At 47.0% G+C, this 25,626-nt stretch overlaps 1 protein-coding gene across 2 annotated transcripts in view; it reads left to right on the forward strand.

Annotated features, from left to right (window-relative positions):
- Positions 1-18,690, forward strand: part of LOC142084804 (BEN domain-containing protein 5) — a 971,351-nt gene extending 952,661 nt beyond the window's left edge. For both annotated transcript variants that reach the window (XM_075155804.1, XM_075155803.1), the window contains 2 exons: positions 2,853-2,949; positions 16,021-18,690. In XM_075155804.1, the coding sequence (XP_075011905.1) occupies positions 2,853-2,949; positions 16,021-16,144 (221 nt within the window). In that variant the 3' untranslated portion in view covers positions 16,145-18,690. The remainder of the gene's footprint in view (positions 1-2,852; positions 2,950-16,020) is intronic.
- Positions 18,691-25,626: the final 6,936 nt, after the last annotated feature.

A 25,626-nucleotide genomic window follows, 5' to 3' on the forward strand; every position in this document is an offset into this window, starting at 1 on the left:
TATTGGAACATGTACATTTTTTATCCCAGGCTGGTTCAAGCCTCTTTCCATCAATGCTGACTGCAAGTTGTTCCTATTCTGTGACTTTTCGGTGGCTGCATGTGGCACAGTTTTGCATTTCCAGTTTCTTCACAGTGTCGATCTACCTGTGTGTCTATGCTCCGCAAAATGCCTTTACATTTCCTGGTAATCTTAGCAAACAGGAGGTCTGTGTGGGCTGCAAAACATGTTAAGAACTGTAGGAAAATGGGGCGAAATGGCCTTAGAAGCCCTTCTATACTTCCTTTTCCGAACCTCATGCAGGACCAGTTAGACCTAAACCATTCATGTCTGCTGTGGGTTTAACCTCTTCTTGAAGACCTCTGGTCTGGAGATTCCCAGATGTGTTAAGGCAGGTTATTCCAGTGGTTAACTGTCCTTACCTTTAGAAAGCTGTTCCTAAGACCTAAGTTCAGCAGCAGAACTGGATTCCTCCAGGTCAGGGTTAAGGCAGAGTTGTAAGGCACCACATAGAAGCTCGTGTAGCCGCTTCCTGGGCTGCACCCACTCTCATCTAAGGGCTTCCTCCCCCAGGACAGCAGGTCAGGTGCTTCCCACCGTGCAAACACAAGCAGTGTAGAGAGACAAAGCAAAGGGCAGCACGGCCATTTCTGGCAGAGGAGCCTTCTGAGACTGGCACTGACAAAATGTCCTATAGACTTTACTGAGTCCAATTACCACTTTATGTCTTCAAAGTGCCGAGTAAATGAAAGAAACTACAAGATCAAGCCATGTTAGTCTTCTCAATCCCTTAAATGTTTGACAGCCCTCTCCCCTTCTTTCCCGCTTTCTCAGACTATTTTGAACTCTCAACCTTTGCCGCTGCTTTGAGTTCACATCTGCAGAAACCAAACTACCCCCAGCCATCCCCAAATTTCAGTAACAATCACAAAACACTTTCAAAGCAACGCTGCCCTTCCTTGAATTGATAAACTTTAAGCTGTCTCCAACTTTCTGAACTTTCAGGCACGTACGGTTAGTCTCGTCCGTCAGTGCTGGGAGACTGCAGGGGAGCTTACTGGGTACTGCAGCAGCCGTGAAACAGCCGGTGCTGTTTCACACAACCAACTATCCCTGTCCACGCCGACAACAGCCGTGAACACCAGCTGTTCAGGCTGTGCTGTACTCTTGGGCAGAAGAATATAGATGCCCGCAGCACATATGGTATTAGGATCGCAATGAGCATATCAGGATAGACCCTGAAACAGAAGGGATAGATCCATGTTACCATCCCCAGGCACAGCAGTGGGAACTGGAAAAGTGGGACCGGATCACTGGAGAGAAAAGCAGCGTCAGGAATCATCCTCAGCCACTAGAACTGGGCTTGACTGCAGTGCTAGTAGAGCTGGTGGCTGGCTTTTTGCAGAACTAGAGCTGAAGACTGAGTCACATCAGTTCGACCTCCTCTTTAAATAAATAAATGATAAACAGAGATCTCACAGTGATGCCTGAACCTGATGTCTCATGCTCACTTGTTTTGATGTGTCTAATGTAAGTGGGCGGGTAATAAAAGCTTCATTTAGAAGCTAGCATCTTCACAGGCGCTGCTGGAAGCCCCTGGGACACTGCACTTCTGGAATTTTCCTCTAATGGAAACATCAGCAGATAACTATTGATAAAGCAGAACACGCACGCATGCACACAAAACAACCCAGCAACGGTTTATTTTCCTGGGCTGCTGGGTGTCAGACGCAGAGGTGTATTTAGATTCCCCAGGTTATGGACCCACCTCAGCTACTGCATCAGCACTCCTGAAATGGCCATTACGATGACCATTTCGGGCAGTACCCTGGAAAAGGACGTGGTTATTGTAGCGTGGGTAGGCATCAGTTCAAAATAGGCAAATAAAGGAGTCCTCAGCCTCCATAATACAGCTGTGGATAATGGCATTGATTGCATCTCTCCCAGTTGGACGTCACCCTGTAGATGATAAGCAGGCGCTTCTCTGTGACAGGCAGACCTAGTGCTGACATTTCACAGGAGCAGGAGATTCACCCCACGGACATGTTGGCTAGGATATTACTTTTCAATGCATTCGCAAGTTATTCAGCTTCTTTTTAGGCAACTGAGTCTTCAGGAAGGTCTGGTTCCTGTGCCTGCGAGGTCTCTGTGGCAGCTCTGATGTGCAGCACCTGCCTGGTGTTGGGCTCAGGGTTAGCTGAAGGAGGAATCGTGGCTAGTGAGGAGAGAAGAGCCCCCGGAGTTACTGCTGACCTCCTTAAGGTAATTTACTGTCCTTCCAGTTCAGTGCTAAAATCACCATTTCAGGTCCCGAATACAACACAATTAAAGAATGGTATATTCTCCCAGGACAGTGAGGGGGTCCGTGCTAAAGGTTTGGAGGGCTACAGCTTTAATCCCAACCCTGAGTTTGTACACTGGTCCATGGCTGGTTCATACCATGACATTGTTGACCTTGTTTCCTGGATACAAGCACAGAAATACTGCCTGTATCCAAGCATTTTGAGGTAATTATTTTCCCTGAACGTGGAAATTGGAAGGCCCCTTTTGTCTACTGTATTGCTTCATCACCACCATGGGGATCTGCAACCAGGCGTGGGGGGAAAGGGAGATTGTTTCCTCCTGTCTGTGGTTTTATGCAGCATCTGCCTGTGAAAACAAGAAGCAAACAAGATGACCCCCACTTTTTCTGCTTGCGTAAGTCATTTTGCCTGAAGCCTGAGCAGTGTGGGATGGTTAATGTAAAACTTGCTCATGCATCAAATAGCAGTAATTTACCTTTAGACTCTGCTTTTTTATTATTATTATTTTAAATTATTTTTTAAAAATGCTCCTTAATTAAAAACTCACAGATATGAAGCTTGGAAGAAATGTGGCCAGGACGTTCTTGGATTACTACAGGCTGAACTCCTTGGTGGAGAGACCACTAGCACCTACTCCTAAAACTCGGTAGGTCAGAAAGCAATTTCTCTTGCTTTAGCAGGGCTGCTTTTTTAATACCTTTCATGACTAAACTTCAGTGCTACTGCATTATGGCTTTATAATAAGCGTGCTAGTCTAACTGTGCTTATTTTATTGAAATTCCATTTGGAAATAAAGCATTTATGATCAGGAAAGATACCTGGTTTATGTCTGAAAAAAATATTCAGAGGATTTTGGAGATATCGATATCTTTCCTGAATTCTGTCTGCTGTACACCAATCTCACACCAGTATCTTTAATGGACTTACCCTTCATTTATCTCCTGAGAGTGAGAGGAGAATCAGACCCACTTTATTTTGCAAAGTTTTAATTCTGGAAGTGAAAACTTTCAGTGCTTCAGGAAATTACTGGCAAGCTTGTGCTAAAGGCAGGGTTCTCCATCTCCCCTTGGACCTGCCGCAGTGCTGGCAGCCAGATGGCAGGTTCCTTCTGCCAGTCCAACTGGGACCCTTTACCTGGGGATCCCCTCTCACCGTAAGTCCTTACTCCAGCTTGACAACGAGTTCAGTGGATGTTTATCCAAAAGGAAGTCTTTTTGGACATGAAGTAAGGTACCAGTGAGCAACGCACAAAGGTGTGAACAGAGGGTTTGAAATGCCCAAGCTTGAACCCCTGCAGTGCTGCTGGCCCTCTGTCTGGTTTTGGCCAGCTGGTGTCCTTTCAGTGTCTCTTGGCTTGTGTGAGGAGCAGCGGAGATACCACTGAACTGTTTGTTGAGAACCGTCATTCCTTGAACAGGCAAAGCTGTGTAATAATGTAAAGAGGGGAGCAAAGCAAGGACCAGAGCTCCTGTTTCATGGGAAACACCACATTCAGAATTTGCCTCTGTTCTGAGAAAACAGCAATAATGCCTCCAAACTCAAAATTTCCAATTAAATGCATTTGGGCCAATTGGAATGTTTCATTTGGGTTTCAACTCTTAATAGCACAACCAAATATAATTTATATTTGGCAGTGGAAAAACTAATTCCAAATTGGCAAGTGAGGCAGCTGAGCCTTGAAATTCACTCCCTTCTTCTCCCCACTTTTCTCCCCCCTTAAAAAAGTACCTGTGGGAACAGCTGCTTGTTTGCAAAGGAACACTTTCCTACTGAAGATTTTCTAGTGATGCATAAGATGGATGTTACAAATATCAGCCCAGACCATGGAACAATTGCTGGAGTTCCTTCTGCAGCCTCTCAGTGCAGCCATTCTGGCAGTTCCTTACGTATGTGGTCAGAGCCAGCCTGACTGCGTTAGGTGTTTAAATGCCCTGCTTTGAGTCCATTTCCCTTTCTCTGTTTGTGATCTTGACACCACAGTTTAGGCTGGCTCAAGGAGGATTGTCAGCGCTGCAGTTCTGAATGCTCTTATCTGCAGAGACCTGCAGGGTTAGCAGAGAAAAGCATCCAGCATCTTCCTCTCCTCTGGAAATCGAATGTATCATTTCTCTCAGACTCCCAGGGGCCACAGCCTCCACGGCTAAAAACCCACAACTATACTGAACCTAATTACCACCTGACAGCAAAGTGCTTTTCCATAGCATCATTCAGTTACCTCATCAAAAGGAATGTTTGTTTGCTTTCTTCATTTTAAATGAAAGAACTACTGACAGTGGTAACTGAAGCATTTTAATCTCATCAAATATCCATGTCCATCTCTATAGAGACAGCCACGCCAGCAGGAGAAGATACACATCTATAATCGGGTTGCAGAGAGCAAATTTTTCTCGTTCTTCCCCCCCGGTCTAATGGGGTGAGGGATCTTTTGTTTGGGGAGTGCCACCCCACAGAAAAATCCTAAATATGGTAAATGTTCAGCCCAAAGCCAACAAATGTTTACGGAATAGATTTTTAAAGATTCATGTTGTTAATTTCCTGATAACTTTCAAATACCGGCTTTTCCCTGTAAGTAGACAAATGCCTTCTATTTGTATCCTGGGCTTTGTCACCTGACATTTGATCAGAGCTTGTATATATATAAAATGTACATCAATGAAATTAAATTGTTCTTTGAAGCTGTTGTGTTAACTGCAAACCTGTCCAAAAGAAAATCTTGCAAACTGCTGCGAAACAGAAGGGAGATGGCTGTGGCTTTAAATATGCCTTGGCTAGGCAGTGGCACTAGGAAAGGATTGGAATATGTAAAATGATACTAAATATCTGTGTAATCAGGACTAATTATATGGCATGGTTATTAGCTTGAAACAGGACATGTTGTGCCCACAGCTTATGAAAATATATTAAAACATTACCAGATTCCACATACTCATTGAAAGAAAGCTGCAGACTTAATAAACGTGTAAAGGACAACTAATTGGCTGCTTTGTTCCAGCCTACTACAGGCAGAACAATTTCTGTTTGAGGGAATTAGTGCAGCCAAAATGTGTTATAATGATAGTCCTGGAAATAGCAACAACCTGCAACACTTCCAGAGCACATCTGACTGAAAGATCTTAAAGAAGGGAATGTTTCTGTTGGTATCGCCATGTTGCAGAAAAGGAAATTGAGGCACAGAAAGGGAGAGATGGTTCTGAGAGTCAGAAACATGGCTGGTACCCAAATTCAAGCACCTTTCAAGAGTTTAGTCCACGTAGTCAGGCTGTCTGACAGCAGCCATCCTAGAGCGCAGGCAATGCGGGCAGTTCAGTGGGAACTGAATTAGGATCATCCGGAGCAACAGGCAAGAAATGATGCAACGGTTCTGGTTGCAGAACCAAGATAACTGAGGCTGGGGCTAGGGTACTTATTTCAAGTGGTAAAGAGAAATAGCTGTATCTGTATAAGATGCTCATATGCCTGTAAGTGAATCCAATGGGTCCCCTGGATCTGTGGTTAAATTCCACCTGCCCTTGTCTACAGAAGCCCCTGGGACAAGTGTCACCTGTAGATGGGGCCTTCAGTTGCTCGCTGTGGAACTGTGCCCACCACCCTCCCAGGAGTGAGGCTCTACCGACTTCCCAAGAGGCCACCATGAAAGTGAGGTTAGGGCTGGAGCCCTCAAGTATTTGCGGAGCCTGCCCGTGGCGGGGCAGGAGGGGTGCTGTGTTTTGTCCCCGAGTGGTTGGTTGCTAGAACATAACGTTGAACCCATCATTGTGGTGGTGGTCTCTGAAGGGTTGGGGTGAGCTTCGGTGCACTAACTCTGCACTGGGCAATCCTCTTCCCTTACCAGCAAGAGGAGGTGTTCACTGTTGCAGGCCATAGACATCAAGTTTGGAAGATTCTGCTCTCTCTGTAACCAAAGGAACCTCTGGACAAACCGCAAGTCCCCAAGTAGCTCAGATCCCTGAAAAGACCTCTGGACTGTGCACTGACTCTGTAGAGAGGCCAGACAAGAAAATGAAATGCTTAAAGGGTTTTTTTTTAGCACTGTCTTTACTTCTTAGACAGTTCTTTCTTTATCCCCTCCCTGCCCAGCATGGTTATTCTCCCACGCACCCTCCCTCCCACCACAGCTCATCCAGTCTCTCCCAAAACCCTTCAGCCCCTTCCCTCTGGCTGAGCTTCCTTTAACCTTCCCCCAGTTCCCCCGAGAGCCCAGCCCAGTGGCCATGCAGGGTTTCCCACAGCCTGCAAGGGAAGGCCAGGACTCGTTTCAAACAGTAACCCCGATGTGTCCTGCAGTCCTCATCGTGGGAAGACCCCGCCATCCCAAACAAATGCCCAGTTCAGAAAGATAATGTCCATTGTTATCAGCCTGCTAAGCAATTATTTTCCTGAAGGTGATGTGTCTGCGGCAAGATAGGAAAGCATCAATGACTCAGCTGGGGAGGGCAGGAAGGTTAGAATATTTTCCTATGTGAGCTAATGAATTAAAAGCCTTGCTGAAAATGCCGGACGTTTTCTTCAGAAAGGCTCAGGAAAGTCCACCCTGGACACAAAGATGTCTCTCTAAGGTTGGGTTAAGTGGGCACAGAGCAGGAGAGTGCAGTGCAGAAAGGGGCTGCCAGGTGGTGATGAAGGTTCCTGCCCTTCCTCTCCTCTTGTTACTGTCCTTTTTTAAGCTGCTCGGTGACCAGCAAATTCTGCTCCCACCACACTCACTGGAAAGCATTTGAGTGGGGCTCCCTTTGATGCTGCCAGTGGCACAGGGAGCTTTTCCGCTTACTGAGTCTCTGTCCTGCACTCACCTCGTTCTACTTGTGCCAGAGTAAAGGTTAAGATTGCTTGGGTCGAGAGTGAGAAATGTCCTCCACTGAAATCTTTGGTAAAAGGTGAAAAATTTGTAAGAGATTAAGAGAAAGCAGAGTATAGCTGTTACAGAGAATGGATAAGGTAGGAAAACAGAATTTTTGCTGAAAAATTTGCAGTCACCTTGCACTGCCTTGAGTCCACCCCTTTGCCCGTATCAGCGTTGCTCTGTTCTTTCACTCTGGCTCATTGACTGCGCAGCAGAGCCCTGCTACAGCACAGCATCAGCAGAGGAGCTGTTGCCTCTTTAAACCACTGACATTTTTTCTCTGAGAGCCACCAGTTCCATGTTTCTCATTTTCTGGACACGCTGGAGTTCAAATTAGAGAGCTGCTGAGTGCTTACAGCTCTGTCTGGGGTTAGGGGAGCTGGGCTTTGAACAGACACAATGTGGGTACCCTGAAAAATCCCACTTGGGCCTCGCTAGTGGAGCATTCTGCAACTCATGTCCGCACCACATTTTCCTGTAGGTATAACCCAGGTTCTCTGCTCACAGGAGTGTTGGAAGAGAAATTCCTTCCTGTGTGGGAAGCTCACAGTTGCTGCACTGATACACACGAGAGAAAAGTCTAGGAGAAGATGAATAATTCTGTCTAAGAGCAGGGATTTGATGGCATGCAGCAAATAATGCCTGGGGCCACACACTGAACAAAAAAAGGACAGAACAAAATATTGACTGGCCCTTCATTAATTGCCGTCTGTCCATTGTGCCCTGAATGAAGCAGCAATCTTGTTGAAGAAAAAGTAGGCTGTGATGAGGTAATTAAAGACCACATCAGAAGGCATATCCACCAGAGGTTGAATTAAAATTGTTCTGACAGCCTTTATTCTGGCAATTCCTCCTTCTGCTGCTTGACTTTGCAGCCTTAATGATGATGTATGAGTTCACAGCTGCATATCCAACAGGCTGGATAGGCCCACGGGACTGTCCTGTCATCCTCAGAGGGGATGGGCACCGTCATCTGCATCGCGTTAGGTGGAGTTGGGAAAAGTCTTCCTGTGTATGGACACAGTCTGATTGGAGGCACTTCTGCCAGGACAACTCAGCCTTTCAAGTTTTGAGCCCCATCTTGACACTAAAGAGCTGTGTCCTGAGGTTGTGTGGTCTTACAGGCTCAGACTGATACCATCCCAGGGATTTGCTGCTTTCTGGCACGTGTTGTGTGGGGGTCCTTCTGTTCCACTGGGTCTTGGATGTTCTTCCCAATCCATCTCTTCCTATGTTTCAGAAAAACTCCTCTCTACGCTTTTAAGCCCTGCCTTCAGGATTTTTGAGGTTTCACCTACATCTGGTAGTGGTTTCTTTGACCTGGCCATGACTGACATGAGAGCTGGAAGTGAAGCGAGCTGGGAGTGAAGCCACCTTCCTGCTTTACATAGCTGTCTGCTTCTTGCCATTCTCGAGGGGCTCTGCTTGCTGCCATCTCCAGCTCACTTCTCCCAAACTTAAATCGCTGTCTTGTTATCTTTTCCCCCACCATTTTCAGGGGCTAAGAGGAGAGCAGAGTCTAATAAACAAAAAAAATGTTCTAGACCAAATTTCATCTCAGTGCAACAGAGATCTGAAATACTCCACAGCTTCCAGGGCACAGTAGCATTGCAATGCCGTGAACGTGAGAGAAAGGAAAATCAGGCACCTTTTCTTTTTTTCTCATTACTTCTGTCACACGGAAGGAGATGTTGCTGGCCATCTTTGAGCCATTCATTCCTTCGGCTCTGGTGACAGGGCGTAGGCATAGGCATAGGCATATAGGAAAATATAGCCCAAATGGTGAACTGGTTTGAATGAAATGTCTGTGTGGGCCAAACAAACTACACATTCTCCAACACATGGGCAAGGAGGCAGCTCAGATTTCAGCTGCACATTTCAGCCACACTGAGAGGCTACCACTGCTACTAACAGCAAATTCAGTGTCTCCATATTTTTTAATTTTTTTTTTTTGTTATTGTAAAATAAAACTGACTTGGGCCTTCAAGGAGATGTTCCCCAGAGCAATCCTGAAGATATTTGTGGGTCTGGCCATTCCCCTTGCCCACAGAGGATACATGCAGGCTCTTCACCTCCCCAGGCTACTTGTAACATCAGCAGCTCACCCTACTACGCCCCTGAGGGGGCGAAGGGACTCTCAGAAAGTCCCAAGGCACCAAAATGCTGCCAGTATCATAAATGCTACTGTCAATGCCTCTTGAATTGTGCAGACACAGCAAAGTAAATGGTTTGTTCCCCTTCCTCGAGTGCTGCTCCAGAGAAAGGTTAGCGAAACCACTTACAATTTGTAGAGAAAGGAGGAAAATAAATGAGGGCAGGTAAAAACAAGTCAGCTGCAAAACTCTCCATCACCATCCCAGCTCCCTTGGAGGGAGAACTGCAACCTATCTCAGGGATTTCACCTGGTCCATGGGTGCCCTATGGCTGCGTCACTTTTGTAGGGACAAGTGGAACCAGACTGTATTTAAAAGTCTTCCTTACGTTACTGGCAGGGCTGGCCAGGGCTGCACTGGTGCACGATCCTACCAGCTAGCATAGAAATGCCACCTCGCAGCTGGAGCCTGCAGACTTACCTGGCTCCCTGCATGTTCAAACAGTGCAAAGCTCATATGAGTGTCTAAAAAAACCCTTGCTTTATCCTCCCACGTTGGCCGGTGCTCCTTTAAAAGGAAAATTTAAAAAAACCCCAAACTGCTGAGGAGTCAAACAACTTCAATCTGATTTCCAGGGCTGTAAATTGTATTAGTAATGGGAGCACTACTAAGTTTTAAAGGCAAATTATATCTTGCCTCAAAAATTAATTTTTGTTTTTTCCCCCTTTTCTATTGGTAATTATAATCTGTCAGCTCACTCCCACACACGTCTGCACGTTTTATGCAACTCTTGATACTTGTAGCTGTCGTTAAAGAAAACCTTTCAGGTTTTAAACGGTGACACATTTGCGTGGGTTCAATGAAAAGGATCCATTTGCAGAGTTTGGGGAGATTTGCAGTGCTTGGCCAGCTCCCAGCAGAGGGCTCACCAAAATACCACATCACAACAATTACCTTGTCAAGCACTTGGGAACCAGAGTGCCGGCTGGAAGGATTTTACCCTGGATTTAAGCACGCACACGCTAAAGCACATGAAAACAGCCAAATACACCTCTGGCTTGGTCCTGCTTTCAGACAGTCCCTGAACAGAAGGTGTGTAAAAATACTCGAGGACTAGCCTGGGGAGCCAGTCTGCCTGATGGGTGGCCCAGCAGGAGAAAATAATCTGCATTACTGTATGAGTAGGTTGGGTCCATGTTAACAATCCCTTTCAAAACGAAGGTGCTGTAAGCTGATTTAATTTAATTTACTCTACCTTAATTCACTTTTGGAAATAAGCTAAATGAGTAAATTGAATTATGGCTACTTTAAGTCTGAAGGAGCATATCCACATAGGAGCTTACTGTGGTTTCACTAATCAGCTTTACATTTACACCCTAAATATATTTGGATTAGCTCTCACAGGCATCCTCATATAGATATGCCTGGAGATACCCACCTGCTTTCCTTTTCCTTCCTTGGGCTTGTTGCTCGGAGGAAACCAGGGCTTGATGAGCAGATTTACAGCATCTGTGTTATTTCATGCCTCACCCCCGTCTGGACTTTTCCTGTATTTTTAAAGAGCAGGACAGAGCACTCTGAAAGCAGAGACAGCTGCTATGTGTAGGGTGGGTTGACATGGGTAATGTCTGATGTACATAGCATGTTAATCCCAATATCATATTGCTAACTTGAATGAGCTCAAGAGACCATCATTTCCTGCTACATCTCATCAGGTAAGTGCAACTCATTATTCTCCTGCTGCTCCTTAGGAAATAGGAGGACAGGAGACAAGACAAAACCTATTCCCATCCTCTCTGCAGCTTCCTGCTCCAGGGTCAGTAAAGATACACAACGATGGCTGGGTCTGAGCCACGTGCATTGCTTGTAATTGTGGCTACTTCTCCTTTTCTTGTGTGCTAATGTGGTTCCAGTTACAAGCTAGTTATTCCTGCCTCTGTGCACTGTCTCCTCGGGAAGCAGGTGTGCCTTGCTGCAGTGAGCTGGGGAAGGAGGGCAGGAACCGGGGGATGGACGATGAGTAGGAGGATCCCTCTGTGGCAGAGGGAGAGACTGCTGCAAACTCTCCTGGGGAGCGGGCTCTAATATGATGCCTTCTCTATAAGCAGCATGGACCAGCCCCTGCATTCAGAAAGGTAGGGCCACAGGGTATGGACCTGATGAGATTTCCAGATAGTGCTGGGGTTCTCCATGCACCACATTAGTGGGGTTTGTATGGCCCAGAAATCATAACCTGCTGTAATAGGTGGATGGTCATCTGGCACGTGTGAATTTGTGCTCACTTTCTGGAAATAGGCACTGGTTACCGCTTGGAAAAAAAAAAAAATCAAGCCTGTGGTAATGGCTGAGGATTTCTGACCTTTGCTCTAACATTTCAAATTTGTTTTTATTGCTTCTAATTGGCCTTGCTTTGGAGCACACACATTATCTAACTGCCAGGGCACTGGCTGTCATTATCTGCTGGGCCATTTGATTTGTGATTTTTACGTTTGAAACTTGTCAGACATTCCCAGAAAATACTGCGCTCCCCTTGCAGTGTCAAATACGGGCCAGGTTAATTGTGCATCCCTGAGAGTGAAGCATTTGAAGTAATCAGGCATTGATTGTTTAGCTCCGATAGACGCAATGGAAACGCGTCTCCTCTGTATGGAGGGGAAAGTGTAAAAATTAGATCAGCAGCTACATGACAGCAGCCAGATTTCTTGGTTTCAGGGATCAGAGGTTAGCCATTTTCCAGCCTTGATGATTCATTTTTGATCCCACTCACGTGGCTCGAATAACTTCGTTTCTCCTCCCTTTGCAATTCAAACATAAATTCTCTTCTGTTTTGGTTCTCTTTAATACACCAGCTGCAAAGTCACTAATTCAAATCTATTGCTCCCCACCACAACCTGCTTCACCGTGTGGAAACAAAAGTCAAGAAATGTGTGTGAAAGAGCTCAAAATGCCATAATGGCACAAGCGTGCCTATGGCGGTGGCTTTGTAAAGCTCAGCTCATCTGAAACATTAGCCTGGTTTGTAAGTCTGCTGATTCATTTTAAGACCTTTAAGGTTTAAGGTTTCCTAACAATTAGAAATCCAGATACAGTTGTTTTAGATGTGAATGTGTACACTATATATGGAGTAGATGTATATAGGGCTTGTCTTCCTGCAGACGGGCTGAGAACGCTACAGGAGGCAACAGGAATAACCCCATTTTGCAGAATGTAAAAAAAGAGCATTGCTGGAAACACCAAGATGTTAGACCTCAATGTGAATTATGCATCTCCTGTATTTACATAGAAGCAATTTTGCTGTTGAAATCAGAGGTTGGCATTTTTTTTCCCATGGGGTTCTGTAACTCAAAATTGTGTTGAGATCAAGCATGTAGTGGGGTTTTTTCTTAGCTGTAAAGGTGAATGTATTCAGATTATTCAAGTGGTGATTTTTTGGATGTACAATTAGTTGACTGAGAGATGTGGTATAAATTTGGTATTGTAATTGCTATGCCTCTGAGATTTCAATTTGCAAAACAGTTTGCATGGCTGCAAGATTAACTGTTGTGTGTGCGATGAACATGCAGCAGAGTTGCGATTTGATCACGACTGTCTGTCAATCGGCTGTATGTCCAAAAAAATCACTTTGTCACACGTACCTGATGTGAACAGAGTGGTTGATACTCATGGTGCTTCAGTTCAGTGGATGCCTGGGTGGCTGCTAAAAAAGGCCAGTGTCTAACAATCCCACCTGTAAGTGCTGTTGGTTAGACAGGATTTCCTTTTTCTGTGTTACCCAAATCACGAAAAAGGAAGGAGGTTTAAGACCCCTTTTTATCCTCTTTGCGTGTTTCATATTGTTTCCTACACTTGCAGAGAGGAGAATGGGAATGACGCTCAGCAGCACTGCTCTAGAGGACTGGACGAGTGGGCGCAGGGAAATCGGTGTCTGTATGGAGAAGCCAGCCCCGGCGCGGCCAGGAGCCGAGCCCTGCCTGCCCGTCCGGCGCTGGCCCTGCCCCTGGGAGCGGGCAGGCAGGCTGGCAGCAGTGACAGGGGCAGTGCTGATGCAGCCCAGGGCAGGGGATGGACTGACTGGCTGGCTTTCCTGTGTCTTGCGTGATTCTCTGTTTGGTCCACAGCTGCTGCTGGGTTTGGGTCTCCAGCGTTGTCTAGGAACATGTCAATCTAATTATAGACAGAACCAGAGAAACCGCTTGTTCTCACTTCAGTGTGCCTTTCAGGTCTCCCTCCCAGGGCCCTAATTTATTTATTTTTGTCTCAGTGTTTATCTCTTCAAAATACCACTGTGCCTTAGGTTGGTGATTGAACTGTGGAGATGCAGTAGATGCTGAACTGGTGGCAGCTGTGACAGCAGTGAGGAGGGGAGGGCTGGTGGAGGTAAAGCCCTCTAAGCCCTGTGCCCCATCAGCCCCTGCATTATTTCAGTTCTTTTAAAATGTATTGTAAAACCTCCTTCTGCAAATAAAAGCAGAAGCACTGACAAACACCCACCTGCGTGGTGGGGAAGGCAGGTTTCTCTGTGTCTCTACAGCAGGCAGGTTTAGAGGGGCCCAATTCCTCAGGGGTGAGTCAGGGTGGAGGGATCGAGAAACCGGGGTTTCCATCTCAGCTCTTTTCCTTTCAGTTCTCCCCAAGTCTGCTGCACGGCCTTCGGTAGGTCACTTCACTCTTGGTAACGTGGCTATGTGAACGGGTAGGTCCTCCCCTTCCCAGCGTTTGTGTCTCAGTATGAACTGGTACAGCACCAACACCAGCTTGGCTTGGGTCTCCAGCTGCCATAGCGAATACAGATAACTGGTATTAGAGGGAGCAGACTCAGTGCTTAAAGAGTAGATCAGGCACAAGCAGAGGACCCTTTCCATTTGTGTCCTGCCATAGCAGTGGGGGGTGAATGAACAAAATCAGCAGGGCAAGGCAGGTACTGGGGGGGCCAGGAGCTGTCTGAGCGGGCACCCCAAAGGCTCCTCGGAGCCCCTTGGCTGGTGTGAGCAAGGCTGACAGTGTGGTTTGATTTCCTTCCTCGGGATGGGAATGGATGGTCAGGTTTTGCTGCTTTCACAAAGGAGAAGCCATCAGAAGGTAGATCTGCTTTTACAGCCACAGCACAGCCAGCTTGGCGAGGGGAGGTAATTTCATGCTTTGCCAAGATAAGTGGGAGATGCAGCACCATGGGGTTGGAGCTTAGTACACGCAGGTGATGATGATGGCTGCTCAGAGCTGGTGCTGCTTGGGGTGAGTGCGGAGGGACCCCACTCTCTGCCGGCAGCCTGCAGGCAGGCTTGTAGGGCTGCCTTGGCCTCCAGCGGGCAGCCAAGAGCTGGTTCCTCTGGCTCCTGGTCCCAGCGTTTGGCTCAGAGGCACCTTTGCAGTTCCAGTGCGACCCGCCAGCGCTGGCAGGGGGCTGTGAGGCGAAGCTGCCCACTCTGGGATGGCCCAGTGCTGGCCGAGCTTCCCCGAGCGAGGGATGGTGCTGCAGGACCCACACCCCTTGTCATCCAGCCTCTCATCAAAGCGAGGTCTCTGGGTACAACGGTGTGAGTTGTGCCACTTTTTTCCCAGGCCTGGCTCTGCCCAGCAGCTAGAGAGACCAGGGCTGAGGCTGTCCGGTCGCCTGTGCCCGCCTTGCAATGAAACACAAGTGTGTCAGGACGCGGAGGGAGGAGAGGTGGCGAGAGTGCTGGGCTGCGAGATGGAGGATTTTAATTAAGGCCTCTAAGCAAAGAGGCTATATAAGTAAATAGAATAAAATGTCACCGAATTAACTGGTAATAAAGGATAGAGATTTACTTTTCCTTAAAGTAGCAAACATTCATCTTGCACACCGTAAACACACACCCAGCAGCACTTTGTCTGGGAAACAAGTAGTGAGACTTATCAGGAACCAAAGCCTTACAAAGTAGGTCTGCTCCCCCGGACAAGCTGCGGGAAGCCGAGGAGCTGTTTCTGCGGTGCTGAGTTGTGATGAGCTCAGTTCTTATCCCGTGAACTCCGGGGACATCACTGCAAAAGTACTTTGTATTTAGCATAACTCTGCTCCTTTGGAGGTTGTAGTTAAACTCCCACTGCTCTGCGAGGACTGTAGCCCAAAAGGTGTGCTGGAAACGCAGCACTCCAAGCAACAGTGACAACGGAAGTTTTGCATGACGGTTAGATAATTGGGGTTAACAGGCACAGAGAAATAGCAGTATCACATCAGGCTCTTTGGAGGCATTGGTCTGGATGCTGGAAGCGCTGGCATCATGTGTCGGGCGATGGGTGCTCCCCCGCCATGCAGTGGGAGTCTGTCACTAAGGAGTTTGGCCCCGGCTGTGAACATCCCTGGCAGTGGAGGCAATCCACTGGTGAGCAGACCGTGAACACAACTGTCCTGTGAACAGTGTATGCCCCAGAAGGAAATATTCACAGTGATACAAGGGCTGTTAATGAGCAGAAATGAAATTAAACATTTCAGGCGTGTGGGGGCTGCAGTGAGAAGAAAACAGCGGTAAGTGCATTAGCCCAAAAGGAAGCAGTGGGGCCCTTCTCTTGGAGAGCTCAGAGCTAGCGCAAAGCCCATGAAGTCTCCTGGAAGGACCAACCCTGCTCTGGCCAGAGGAGGATGGGACCAGCTGGTCTTCAACCACCTCTAATTTGTCTCGAGCTGCCAAAGCCTTCCTTGCAGATGCACTTTACTGTGAGACTTTACACATGGCTTCTCCTGGGAGCGCACCCCACACACGGCTTACCTGCTGCTGCAACACCGCAGCGTTTTACAATACCTGTCCTCTCTCTCTTCCTTTGGCAGGACAGAAAAACTGCCGCTTTTTAAATGCACTACCCAGCGGGGCCAAGGGACCAGCCATGCTGGCGGCAAGCCTGAGAAGAGGATCCAGGCACGTCGGAAGGACCAGTCTCTCTCCATGCGATGAGAGGAGAGCAGAGGCTGGTCTGCGGGGCGAGGCGGAGGAGCACGTCTGGATCTGGAACCGATGATGTTTCTCTTTTTTTCCCAGACAAGTATTTCTAAGATAAAAAGTAGTCCAAGGAGGAAAGAGGGAGCGGGAAATGAGCTAGAAATTTTACTATTGATTCTTTTTTTATTTATAGATGGTAAATCAATTTCAGGGCTTTTTTTACCGTTGTGGGTTTTTTTTGTCTCACCTCTGGGGAAAAAAAGAGGGACTCGATAGATTTACAGAAATCACTTGCGGTGGCTGAAAAGCTATTTGTTAAAATGAGAAAGCCTCCCCTTCCTCCACCAGCCTCGCTCTCTCTCTTTAAAGGGGTAATCCATACGATGAGCTAACGAGGGAGTCCTGGCTCCCCTGCTGCACCATGTGATGTATCCCCTTTTAGTGTCAGGCTCAGAAGCTCTTATGCCAATTGCATGTGCTAGCCCTGTTAGCTTGCATTAAGAGAGCCTGATAAATAGCTTCTGGGAGTCAGGCGGGCGCTCCTCAGTGTGCCGTTTGTCATCCGCTGCATGGTTAGGTTTTTTGCTCTTCTATCAGATCATTTGAGGAAAGGGGTCATATAGAAATCTTACTATCGGGCTGCAGGCATGAAACAAGACCTGTCTAACAGGCAGGAACCATGGTCCTCCAGCAAAGCCTGGTTGGGGTCTAGAAAGACTGGACTTCCCAACAGATGTATGACTGAGGCAATGTGAGCTAGGGGTAGTGCTGAAAGGGATGAATAAACAGTGTTGTGCCACCACTGTAACAAATCCCAGGTAAAACTTCACCATCTTCCCATTGCATGGACAGCATATGAAATCTCTGCTCGAAGCCACCATCGCTAGGCAGTCTTGTCTCCTGTCTTGTGTGACTAACTGAAACATCTGCCAGCGATGTGGATTTGAAGCGTGAGGCCAGTGGTTCTCAAACTGGAGAGTAAAGATGGTGACCCTGAGGGGAGTCCAAGTGTCTCGCAGGGGATGGGAAGGGAGAGTGCACTTAGAAGTGCCTCTTGTCAACCCACCAGGAGACTCCGGAAGCAGCTTCTCTTCACTGTCTTCTGCTAGGAGTTGGGCTGCAATGGTGGCTTGCAGGAGAGAAGATGCCAAGACCCTTGGATAGAGAAGGAAAGGATGAGCCAGACTGGGGGTGAACAAAGACGTGTGAAACAAGACTGAATGAGCTCATCTTGGTGTGGGGTGGCCCTGAAGAAGTAGTAGCCCCAGACACTCTGTTCTCTAGTAAAAGAGCTGGGCTGGTTGCTCCTCTGCTCTTTCCCAGGACTTGAGCACCATGATCTAGGAACAGTGTCAGGCTCAGCTGGGTCCTCGTTCTGGCCTGCGTGTGAGAAGAACGCATCTTGGGAATATATGAAAAGGTATGAGAAAACCTGATAATTATAGCCTAAAACAGACCTTCCAGGTAACTTAAATTTACTGTCCCTTGTGAAAGTACTCTGTGATTCTTCAGCAATGGAGACCTGGCTGCAAGGCCTGAGCATGACCAACACTGAACAAAGGTGTGATCCTAGGAAGAACTGAAAGCAGCTTGGGTTGCATTTATGCAGCCAGGAAGCTCGTAGGCCCTCGCATGTGCTCATCTGTCTTTGAATACAGTTCCCACATCTATGTCTCGATGGATAGAAGGGAGCTCTGTGTAAGGTCCTTGAGCTCCTTTCCATACAAGTAAACACAAAGCAAGCAGGGTCAAGGTTGAGGTCTGCGTTCTGTGTCTCAGGACCTCGCATGAACTTCTGGAGACCCATCACAAGAGACCTCCTGGCAGCAACTGGCACATGGTTTCCATCCAGGTGGCATTACTGCAGCCAGAAAGAGTGAGCTGGTACAAGTCAGGACAAAAATATGGCTTTGCATGCCTCTGAAAAAGGACAAGCTACTCAGGATCTGACAAAACTTGAGCTGATTGTACCTGTGCATTAGCCACCCTTTAGCTGGGCTTTCATTAGTTAGTTAGCTTCTCTCTGATAAGGGGAACTTGGTTGAAAACAAGAAAGAGATATCCCACTGGAAGGAAAATGAATTAAAACACCAAGCAAACCTGGTATTATCAGTATTTCAAGGTGAGGGGGTTAAACTGTGCAAGATTTTAGGAGGAATAAAATGCCTTCATATGATGAATTCCAAGGCATCCAAAAGGCACAGTGCTGGCTCTCTGTCTCCAAAAGCAGAGTAATGAATAGCAGTGACAGTGTGATAATTAAAATGACCTCTTGGAGATATGGATTAGAAGGTACGCAGAGGGGGGATAACTTCTCCTTTGAATTAATCTAGTGTTAATTTATAACTATCGTTGGGTTTTATAGAGTTTTAGTGGAAGACTTTCAAAGTTGGTTTACTGGGGTGATAATGTTCCTTCTCATATTCATTGGAAAAACACTTGCAGAATTCCTCATTATTTCTTTTTGAATGGTTCTATATATACACTTATATATAATGAAAGTGTTTCAGGTATTTGCTTAGCTGCTAAAGAGTCTACTCTAGAAATATGAATAAAGTGATAAAAGCAGCTGTGGAATGACTGTGTTTCATTTTCATTCCTTCCTCCTCACAGGCCCCCAGAGTCACTTCAAAACCAAGATGTGGACAAGCGGGTTCTGGGAAGCCCCTGTGCTGCCCTGCTATCAGTTATCAGAGGCTCCTGCTATCTGACTTGTAGAAGTCGGTCTTTTAAGTTTAGATTTAATAACTGGATCTTCCTGGAAATCACTGTCTCCACTTCTTACTTGTCTCTTGCAACCCATATCTGCCCTACAGCCTGCAATTTCCAGGTCTTAGTATAGACCTAATGTAGATTATTGCTCCTCTCTGCCGGAAATGCTTCCTTTCTGCTGAGATATCCCAAGCTTTTAGTTGGATAGAAAGGGCAGATTGGAGACAGTTACCCATATGGGAAATGATGACATCCCATCTGTCAACTCCCGTGCTGGTAACCTTCTTCCCATCCTCTCCACCTGCCTAGCAATACCGTAACATCCGAACATAAGGTTATCTGCCAAGAGCATCTGCCTAACTCTTCAGTCGGGCAGCACACCCATTCTGGAGCCCACCCTCCCCATCCTTGTTCCAGCACGTCTTGTTCAAACTCTTTGCTCTTGCCTCCCATTTCATGCCTGTCTTAGTTTGTCTCTGGCACCTTCTGGTCCACCCACAGCTCCTACCCATTTTTTTCCACCCTCAGATCCCGATCACATATCTTCTGAACCCTATAGGCAGAGCTGACTCTACAGTCCTTTCTCCAGAGACCCACCTCTGCTTTCGGGGTTCACCGATAAACCATGTTTCTTGAAAGCTCTCCCTGACCGGCTGGGGATGGGAGCCGGCACCTTTCACTGCAGGCTCTTTGCTAGCTTGCATGATGAGGGCTTACGCTTTGGTGTGGCAGAGTATGTGTGATGTGCACAGACGATTTCACAAATGCTTGGGTAGCGTATCATGGGAACTGAAAATGTGAGACCTTTTGCTCCCAGTCTCTAGTTCACTTTCCTCCCACACGAGCACCGAGGTCCTTTTCCTCCATCTGAGCAGACAGATCCTGCTTCAGAGCCTACTTCTGGCCTGCCATGAGCCTCTTCTTCCTGGAGAAGATGATCTGTGTCTCAGACATAAGTAATGCACGTTGTACACTCAACAAGTGATTCTTTACTAGTCGCTTGTGTCAGATTCAAGGTAAGGTTACACCAGGGATCTGAAAGCCAATATGGGTCCAAAACTGGGCGTCTAATTTGACGGAACAGTATTTTCTCTTAAGAACAAAGGCACACGTTTATCTGAGCACAAATGGAGGGCTCTTCTTGTGGGAGACCAGAACCCCATTGCATTGCCCTGCCTGTTTCCACGCTCTGCCTGGGGAGCTGGAGAGCTCTCCCTTGGAGCAGTAGCAATGTATTTACCTCCCTTTGTACAGGACTGGGTGACGAATCTTAAAATGCGAAAATTCACTTGTTTTCTGTGCGTTCTGCTCTCCTGACAAGAAAATCCCGCTACAAACCCCTGCGCAGGCAGTCTAACTGCGCTGAATTGGACCCTCGCTGTGAGGGGATTATATATTCTGATTGGGGATGTGTTTGCAATTATTTTCTCTGCCACACCAAAGACCTTTACTGCAGAGCTGCAAACCAGTTATAGGAACATGAAATGCTTTGACTTCTTCACTAGGGAAACATTAATCCAATCACAGGTTATGTCCATTACAGACTATGGCAATATTGTATACAGGAATTCCCGGGAGAAGGTTCTACAAAAATTGGAATCTCTCTATAACCATGTTATGAGATTTACTGGTGTGGATAAAATGGGCAGAGTTAAAATTACCAGGCTGGCTATCTCTAAAAGACAGGTGAAGTCTGCTGGCTATCATTGCTTCATAATATTACAAATGGAAAAGCCCTGAAGTAATTGAATAACACATCTGCTGAAAAAACCTTGTGAACTGCTATAACCTAAAGACAGACTGCAAGGAAACAACGTATGTACAGCACCCGGTTAAAAGGAAAAAGATGCTTTCCTTACCTGGTGCAGGAAGATATCGCAAATGCAGATACAGATTCTCTCTTTGCCTCCTAGATAATATGTGTGTGTGTGTTTTATATATATGTGTGTGTTTGTGTCTGTCTATCTCTTTTCATATAAAACAAGGTAAACCAGTCTCCTCAGCACCGGAGGCATGGTGCTGGATGGTAACGATTCATAAGCAGAGCTCGCTGCGTTTCCTTTTGTACTGGAGATTGCGAAAAACATTTGACATGGCTTGCAAAGCAGCTGATTTCTGTCCCCTTAAAGTCTCTCTGTCCTTGTGCAGAAAAAGATTTCAGAGCACTTTGCAAGAGTTGATTAAGTTTTTCCCTGTGCTTTAGTATCAGTATTCAGTGGTCCATAGCCACGGTTTAATAGCAGAGAGCACCTTCGCCGGGTCGCTGCAAGCCCAGGGCGACAAGGAAGACGTGGACTGATATAGCCGCTGCAGCCACGGCCAGGAGCTGTCTGTCCGTGTAAGCAAGAGCACCCTACGCGTGCCGTTCAGAGCGGGAGGTGGCCCGCGGCCTGCGACGGTGTCACCCTGTAAATGCAACCAGGCCACCTCCAGGCACGGAAGAACCAGGCTTCCTGGAGCCACCCGCCCCAGACCCAGCAGAGCTGACCAACCGTCGTCTCATCCGTCCTCTGGAGGTAAGTGCACTACGGGCTGGACATCTGTGGTGCATGAGAGGGGATTTCAGATCAGATCAGACACAATACATCCTTCTGTGGTTCTGCCTGGGCATGGAGGAGCACCTCTCATTACTCATGTTCTTCCCCATCTGGTAGCTCCGAGCAGAGATCCAAGGGCACCTGACACGAGCTGCATCGCAGCAGCACGGCTGTCGGGGGTTGTCATAGCTGGTCAGTACTGGGAGGTGTGATTTATTTCACGTTTCATGCACCTCTCCATGGCAGACTAGCACACGTGGAAGGAAGATACGCTTCTGAGAGAGCGAGTCTGGAAGGGTCTGAATCCTCCTGTGGAAGGAACACAGGGGAGGCTGAGAGCATGAGTACCGATGGGCGCGGTATGTGAAAGAACTTTGAAATCAGAATGCTTTTTTTTTTTTTATGAAGTTGTTCATTAAAGAAGTTCTTTGTCATTGAAAATGTTTAAAAAAATCCAAATTTACAAAATATAAAAATGCTGCTTTTCCAGTAAGGCTTGAAATTTACTGTCTGGAAGCAGTGGGAACAGAAACCATCCAACTCTAACTTAAGCTGCAGTATCAATAGCCTGGGTATATGAAGGAAGACTTTCTTACCAGCTAGTATTTGGAAGAAAAAAGTACTAGAGCAAGTTATGCCACTGGGGACGAAGTCTTTCTCACAGTCGTAAGGGAGCCAATATCTTCCTGTGATCCTCCGTTACATACACAAAATTATACTGGGTATAAAGAGTCCCCTGTTCATTTTGCACATTTAGGGCTGTTACCCCCGGTGCTTTCAGCCAAAGCTGAACAAATGCTGAGGATCCGCACACATTTCCTTTCGGTGATAGGTGGAGGTGGGGGATTTTTTTGGTTTTGCTCCATGCGTGTACCACTAAGTTAATAAGGATTGTTCTGTAGCATTTATGATCCATTTTAAGGCTGGAGGAAGAACTCTCTAGAGGTGTAGTTTTTTTAGGTCCTAAGTGTTACCCACGTTGTGTGATGCAGTTGCGAGACGCCCCTTTACAGAGCCGTGGTGCTGCACAGGATGAGGCCGCCCGCTGGTGTCTGCAGCGCTGAGTGCAGAGCGCAGTCCTGCAGGGAGACACGGGGCTCCTGCTGCCGAGGTTGGTTTCTGGCAAATCCATGTTGTGCTTAGCACTTTCATTTCTTTCTCCCCTAAGGCAGATTCCTTCTCCCTCTCGGTGGGTCACACTCCCGAAGAGTTTGAGCAGCTGATCCTGAGTCATCAAGTGGGAAATACACAGCATGGCCGGGGAGGCTTGAGTGAGACGTAGGAGGAAGAGGGGAGAAAAAAAGATGGAGAAGCACGATTTAACTTTAGCTCAGGAAACTGGTTAGAGCATAGAGGTGCTTTTTAGCATGGGAGTGGCTCTTGCAGAGCTTGTGGTTCAGCACTGAGGGCTGGGTGAAACCTTTGGTCCTATTAGGTGAACAAGAGTTTTGCTATTCTTCTAAGTAAAGCCAGGACTTCACCTGGAAATCTTGAATGCAACTCTCACTTCTTCTATGGATCAGATGGGGCAAGATTTACGATAAGGTGAGGAAAATTTACTTCTGCGATTCGTCTCTACCATCCAAAACCCCATGGTATTTCTACCTGATACTAATGTTGCTTTATATACCTTTTTTCCATGCGAGGAAACACCCATTTATCACATGGTAGCCCAAGACTCGGGCAGCTGAAGTGAGCTGGAGAGGACAGAAGTGGGTCACAGAGCCAAGGAGGGAAGTGAACAAGACTCCTCGGCTGAGCCACGGCAGCCGGCTGAGTGATGGCAGTGGGTGCTTGGCTAAATCATCACAGATGCTCCCAAGGCAGTATTGGCAGAGAGTAAACAGTAATTAATAATGGCTGTTAAATACAGATATTTCATACCGCTCAACCTTGAAAAAACAGGGAGAAGGATTTTTGCAAAATACTTCCTTTTCTGTCACACTCACACTACATGGTCGGTACACCCTCCTCCTGAACCGAGCTCTTGTTCAGCCATCCTGAGACTTCCCAAACCATTCATCTGAGGATTTCTGACTGAAATGGCTGTAAACATCACAGTCCCCAGGTTATTAGTTAGTTCCATGCCCACGACACGATCGGGGGATCTGTGAGATGACAGACATCATGTGGAAAGCCACACAGAGAAGAACCCCAGAAACCCCCATGCCATTTGCTATCATCAGTGTAGGTGCCACCTTTTGGGGTCAATGTTGTTTGCCCAGGACAACCTCCAGATATCTTTGATGACAAATCAAGATTTCCTAAGCTTGCTTGCTCAACTTGATCATAATTTCACACTTATTACATCCATGTAGCTCTTAAACAGAAAGCTAAAAAGAAGGTACTTCATTTAGGCATTGCAGATGGGTACAGAGATGGTTAGCTGGAGTAGATCTGCCATGAATGCCAACTGTCCTGCCTCCTGATACAGCGGAGGTGCAAGGCATAATAGGGACAGTGTGATGGTGCAAAAAAAAAATGGTCACAGCCAAGTTCTCCCTTCAACCTGAGGCATGTGGTATTTGAATGAAACTGTTCCCTGGTGCCAATGCCATTTTTAAACAATTTAAACTATAAATTTCAAATCTGTAACTGGATTTAGAGCAGCCTGTGTATGGGTTGAAAAAAAAACCCTCTAATTTTCATTTATTTAGAAAAATGGTGGCAGTCTGCACAGTGTGGGGCCAGAGGTGGAAACCCAAGCCCTGTTTTGAGCTAGGGTGCCACGTAGCATGGAACGTGCCAGGTTAAAAGGAGGGCACATTCTGGGGAACCTGTATTTGGAAATCATCAAGGGCCATCAGAGCAACTAGTGCTGTCCAGGGTAAATTTGCCTGAATTTTGTTCCGACTTCTTCCCTATTTCAGTATCCAAACACCTGCAGTTTGTAGAAAAACATGTTTGTACTCCTGGCTGTAGGTTCAAAACGTTGGACTTGACCAAAGGCACAACTGAGAGGGACAAAGAGATGAGTTCTGCTTCTACGACATGAGTTTGTCAGCACGTTTGTGGTCAGCATCCTGTCTGCATGTTTCCATGATGTGGAGGGGGTGCCTGGGGGTAGCAACAACCCTCAGCATTTTTTTAATCCCTTACTCTTAAATGCACGTAGGCCAAAATCCTTTGTTATTGCAAGTCCCCTGGGTGAACAGCTATAGGTGAGTTAATACAAACTATAATAATGATCACAAGCATATGTATCAGCAGTGGTGCAGACCAGCCTTGTGTTTCTGTACTTGAGAAGCAGCAGCACATCCAACATACTCGGCCCTTGGCTGCCCCAAAGCGTTTTGTCGTGCTGTTGGGAAGATGGGAGTGCTGTGTGTTTCTGGAGAGGGGCTAAACACCACCAACCCCTTGTAACTGCTGCCACAGACTTAACCAAACCTACCAGAAGGAAGGAAGGGGTCCCTGGTGTGACCACGGACGGCAGTCTGCGTGGACCGCGCACCCAGGCAGGGTCAGGGCTGCTCACCGTGAATCGGGTACGTCCCAACCCCGTCTGGGCCAGTTCTGGCATCAGAAAAGCAGTTCAGTCCCAAAGCAAGCCATGAGGCTAATCGTTCCTCAGCACAACTGCACGGATGCCGGTGCAGAATGGCAGGAAAGACTCTATCCCCGAGTACTTTTAAATCATCAAGCTAATAAGTACCCTGGATGATAAGATGTAATCTTTTAAATGCAGTATGGATTTCTTCCCTGAATTATGCATGATAACATCTTTAGGCATGAGCTTTATTTTTTTTTACTGAAAGAGCTGTCTTTTGGTGGTGGTGGCGGTAATCACTGTGTTTCACAATTGGGCAGGCTGGCCCGGGGAAGGCTCCCTATCGCTAGACAATCTCTGCTAACCTCGAGCAGTGCTGGGCCCCAGGATGGTGCCAGAGCATCTCCAGGAGATGTGAGGCTGTTAACCCACTGGTTCAACAAGCCGGTACTGGTCTCCAAGCAAAAGTAGCCAAATGTCACGTTGACAGAGATCAACAGGGGAAAAGGGAATGAATACTAGGATTTCAAAGGTGACTGGACAAATTCAGATCAAATCTGGTCACATGCAGTCCCCATCTGGGGCTCACTGGTTGCTCAGGGGTGTATGGGGACCACACGTTACAAGAGGCAGTGGGCACAAATTAAAACGAATACATGAAATTCCATCTGAACACAAGAAAACACTTTTTAACTGTGAGGGTGGCCAAACACTGGAACAGGGTGCCCAGAGAAGCTGTGGAGTCTGGGTTGGACATA

The sequence above is a fragment of the Calonectris borealis genome, chromosome 8, assembly GCF_964195595.1.
Source record: "Calonectris borealis chromosome 8, bCalBor7.hap1.2, whole genome shotgun sequence".
Lineage (NCBI taxonomy): Eukaryota > Metazoa > Chordata > Aves > Procellariiformes > Procellariidae > Calonectris > Calonectris borealis.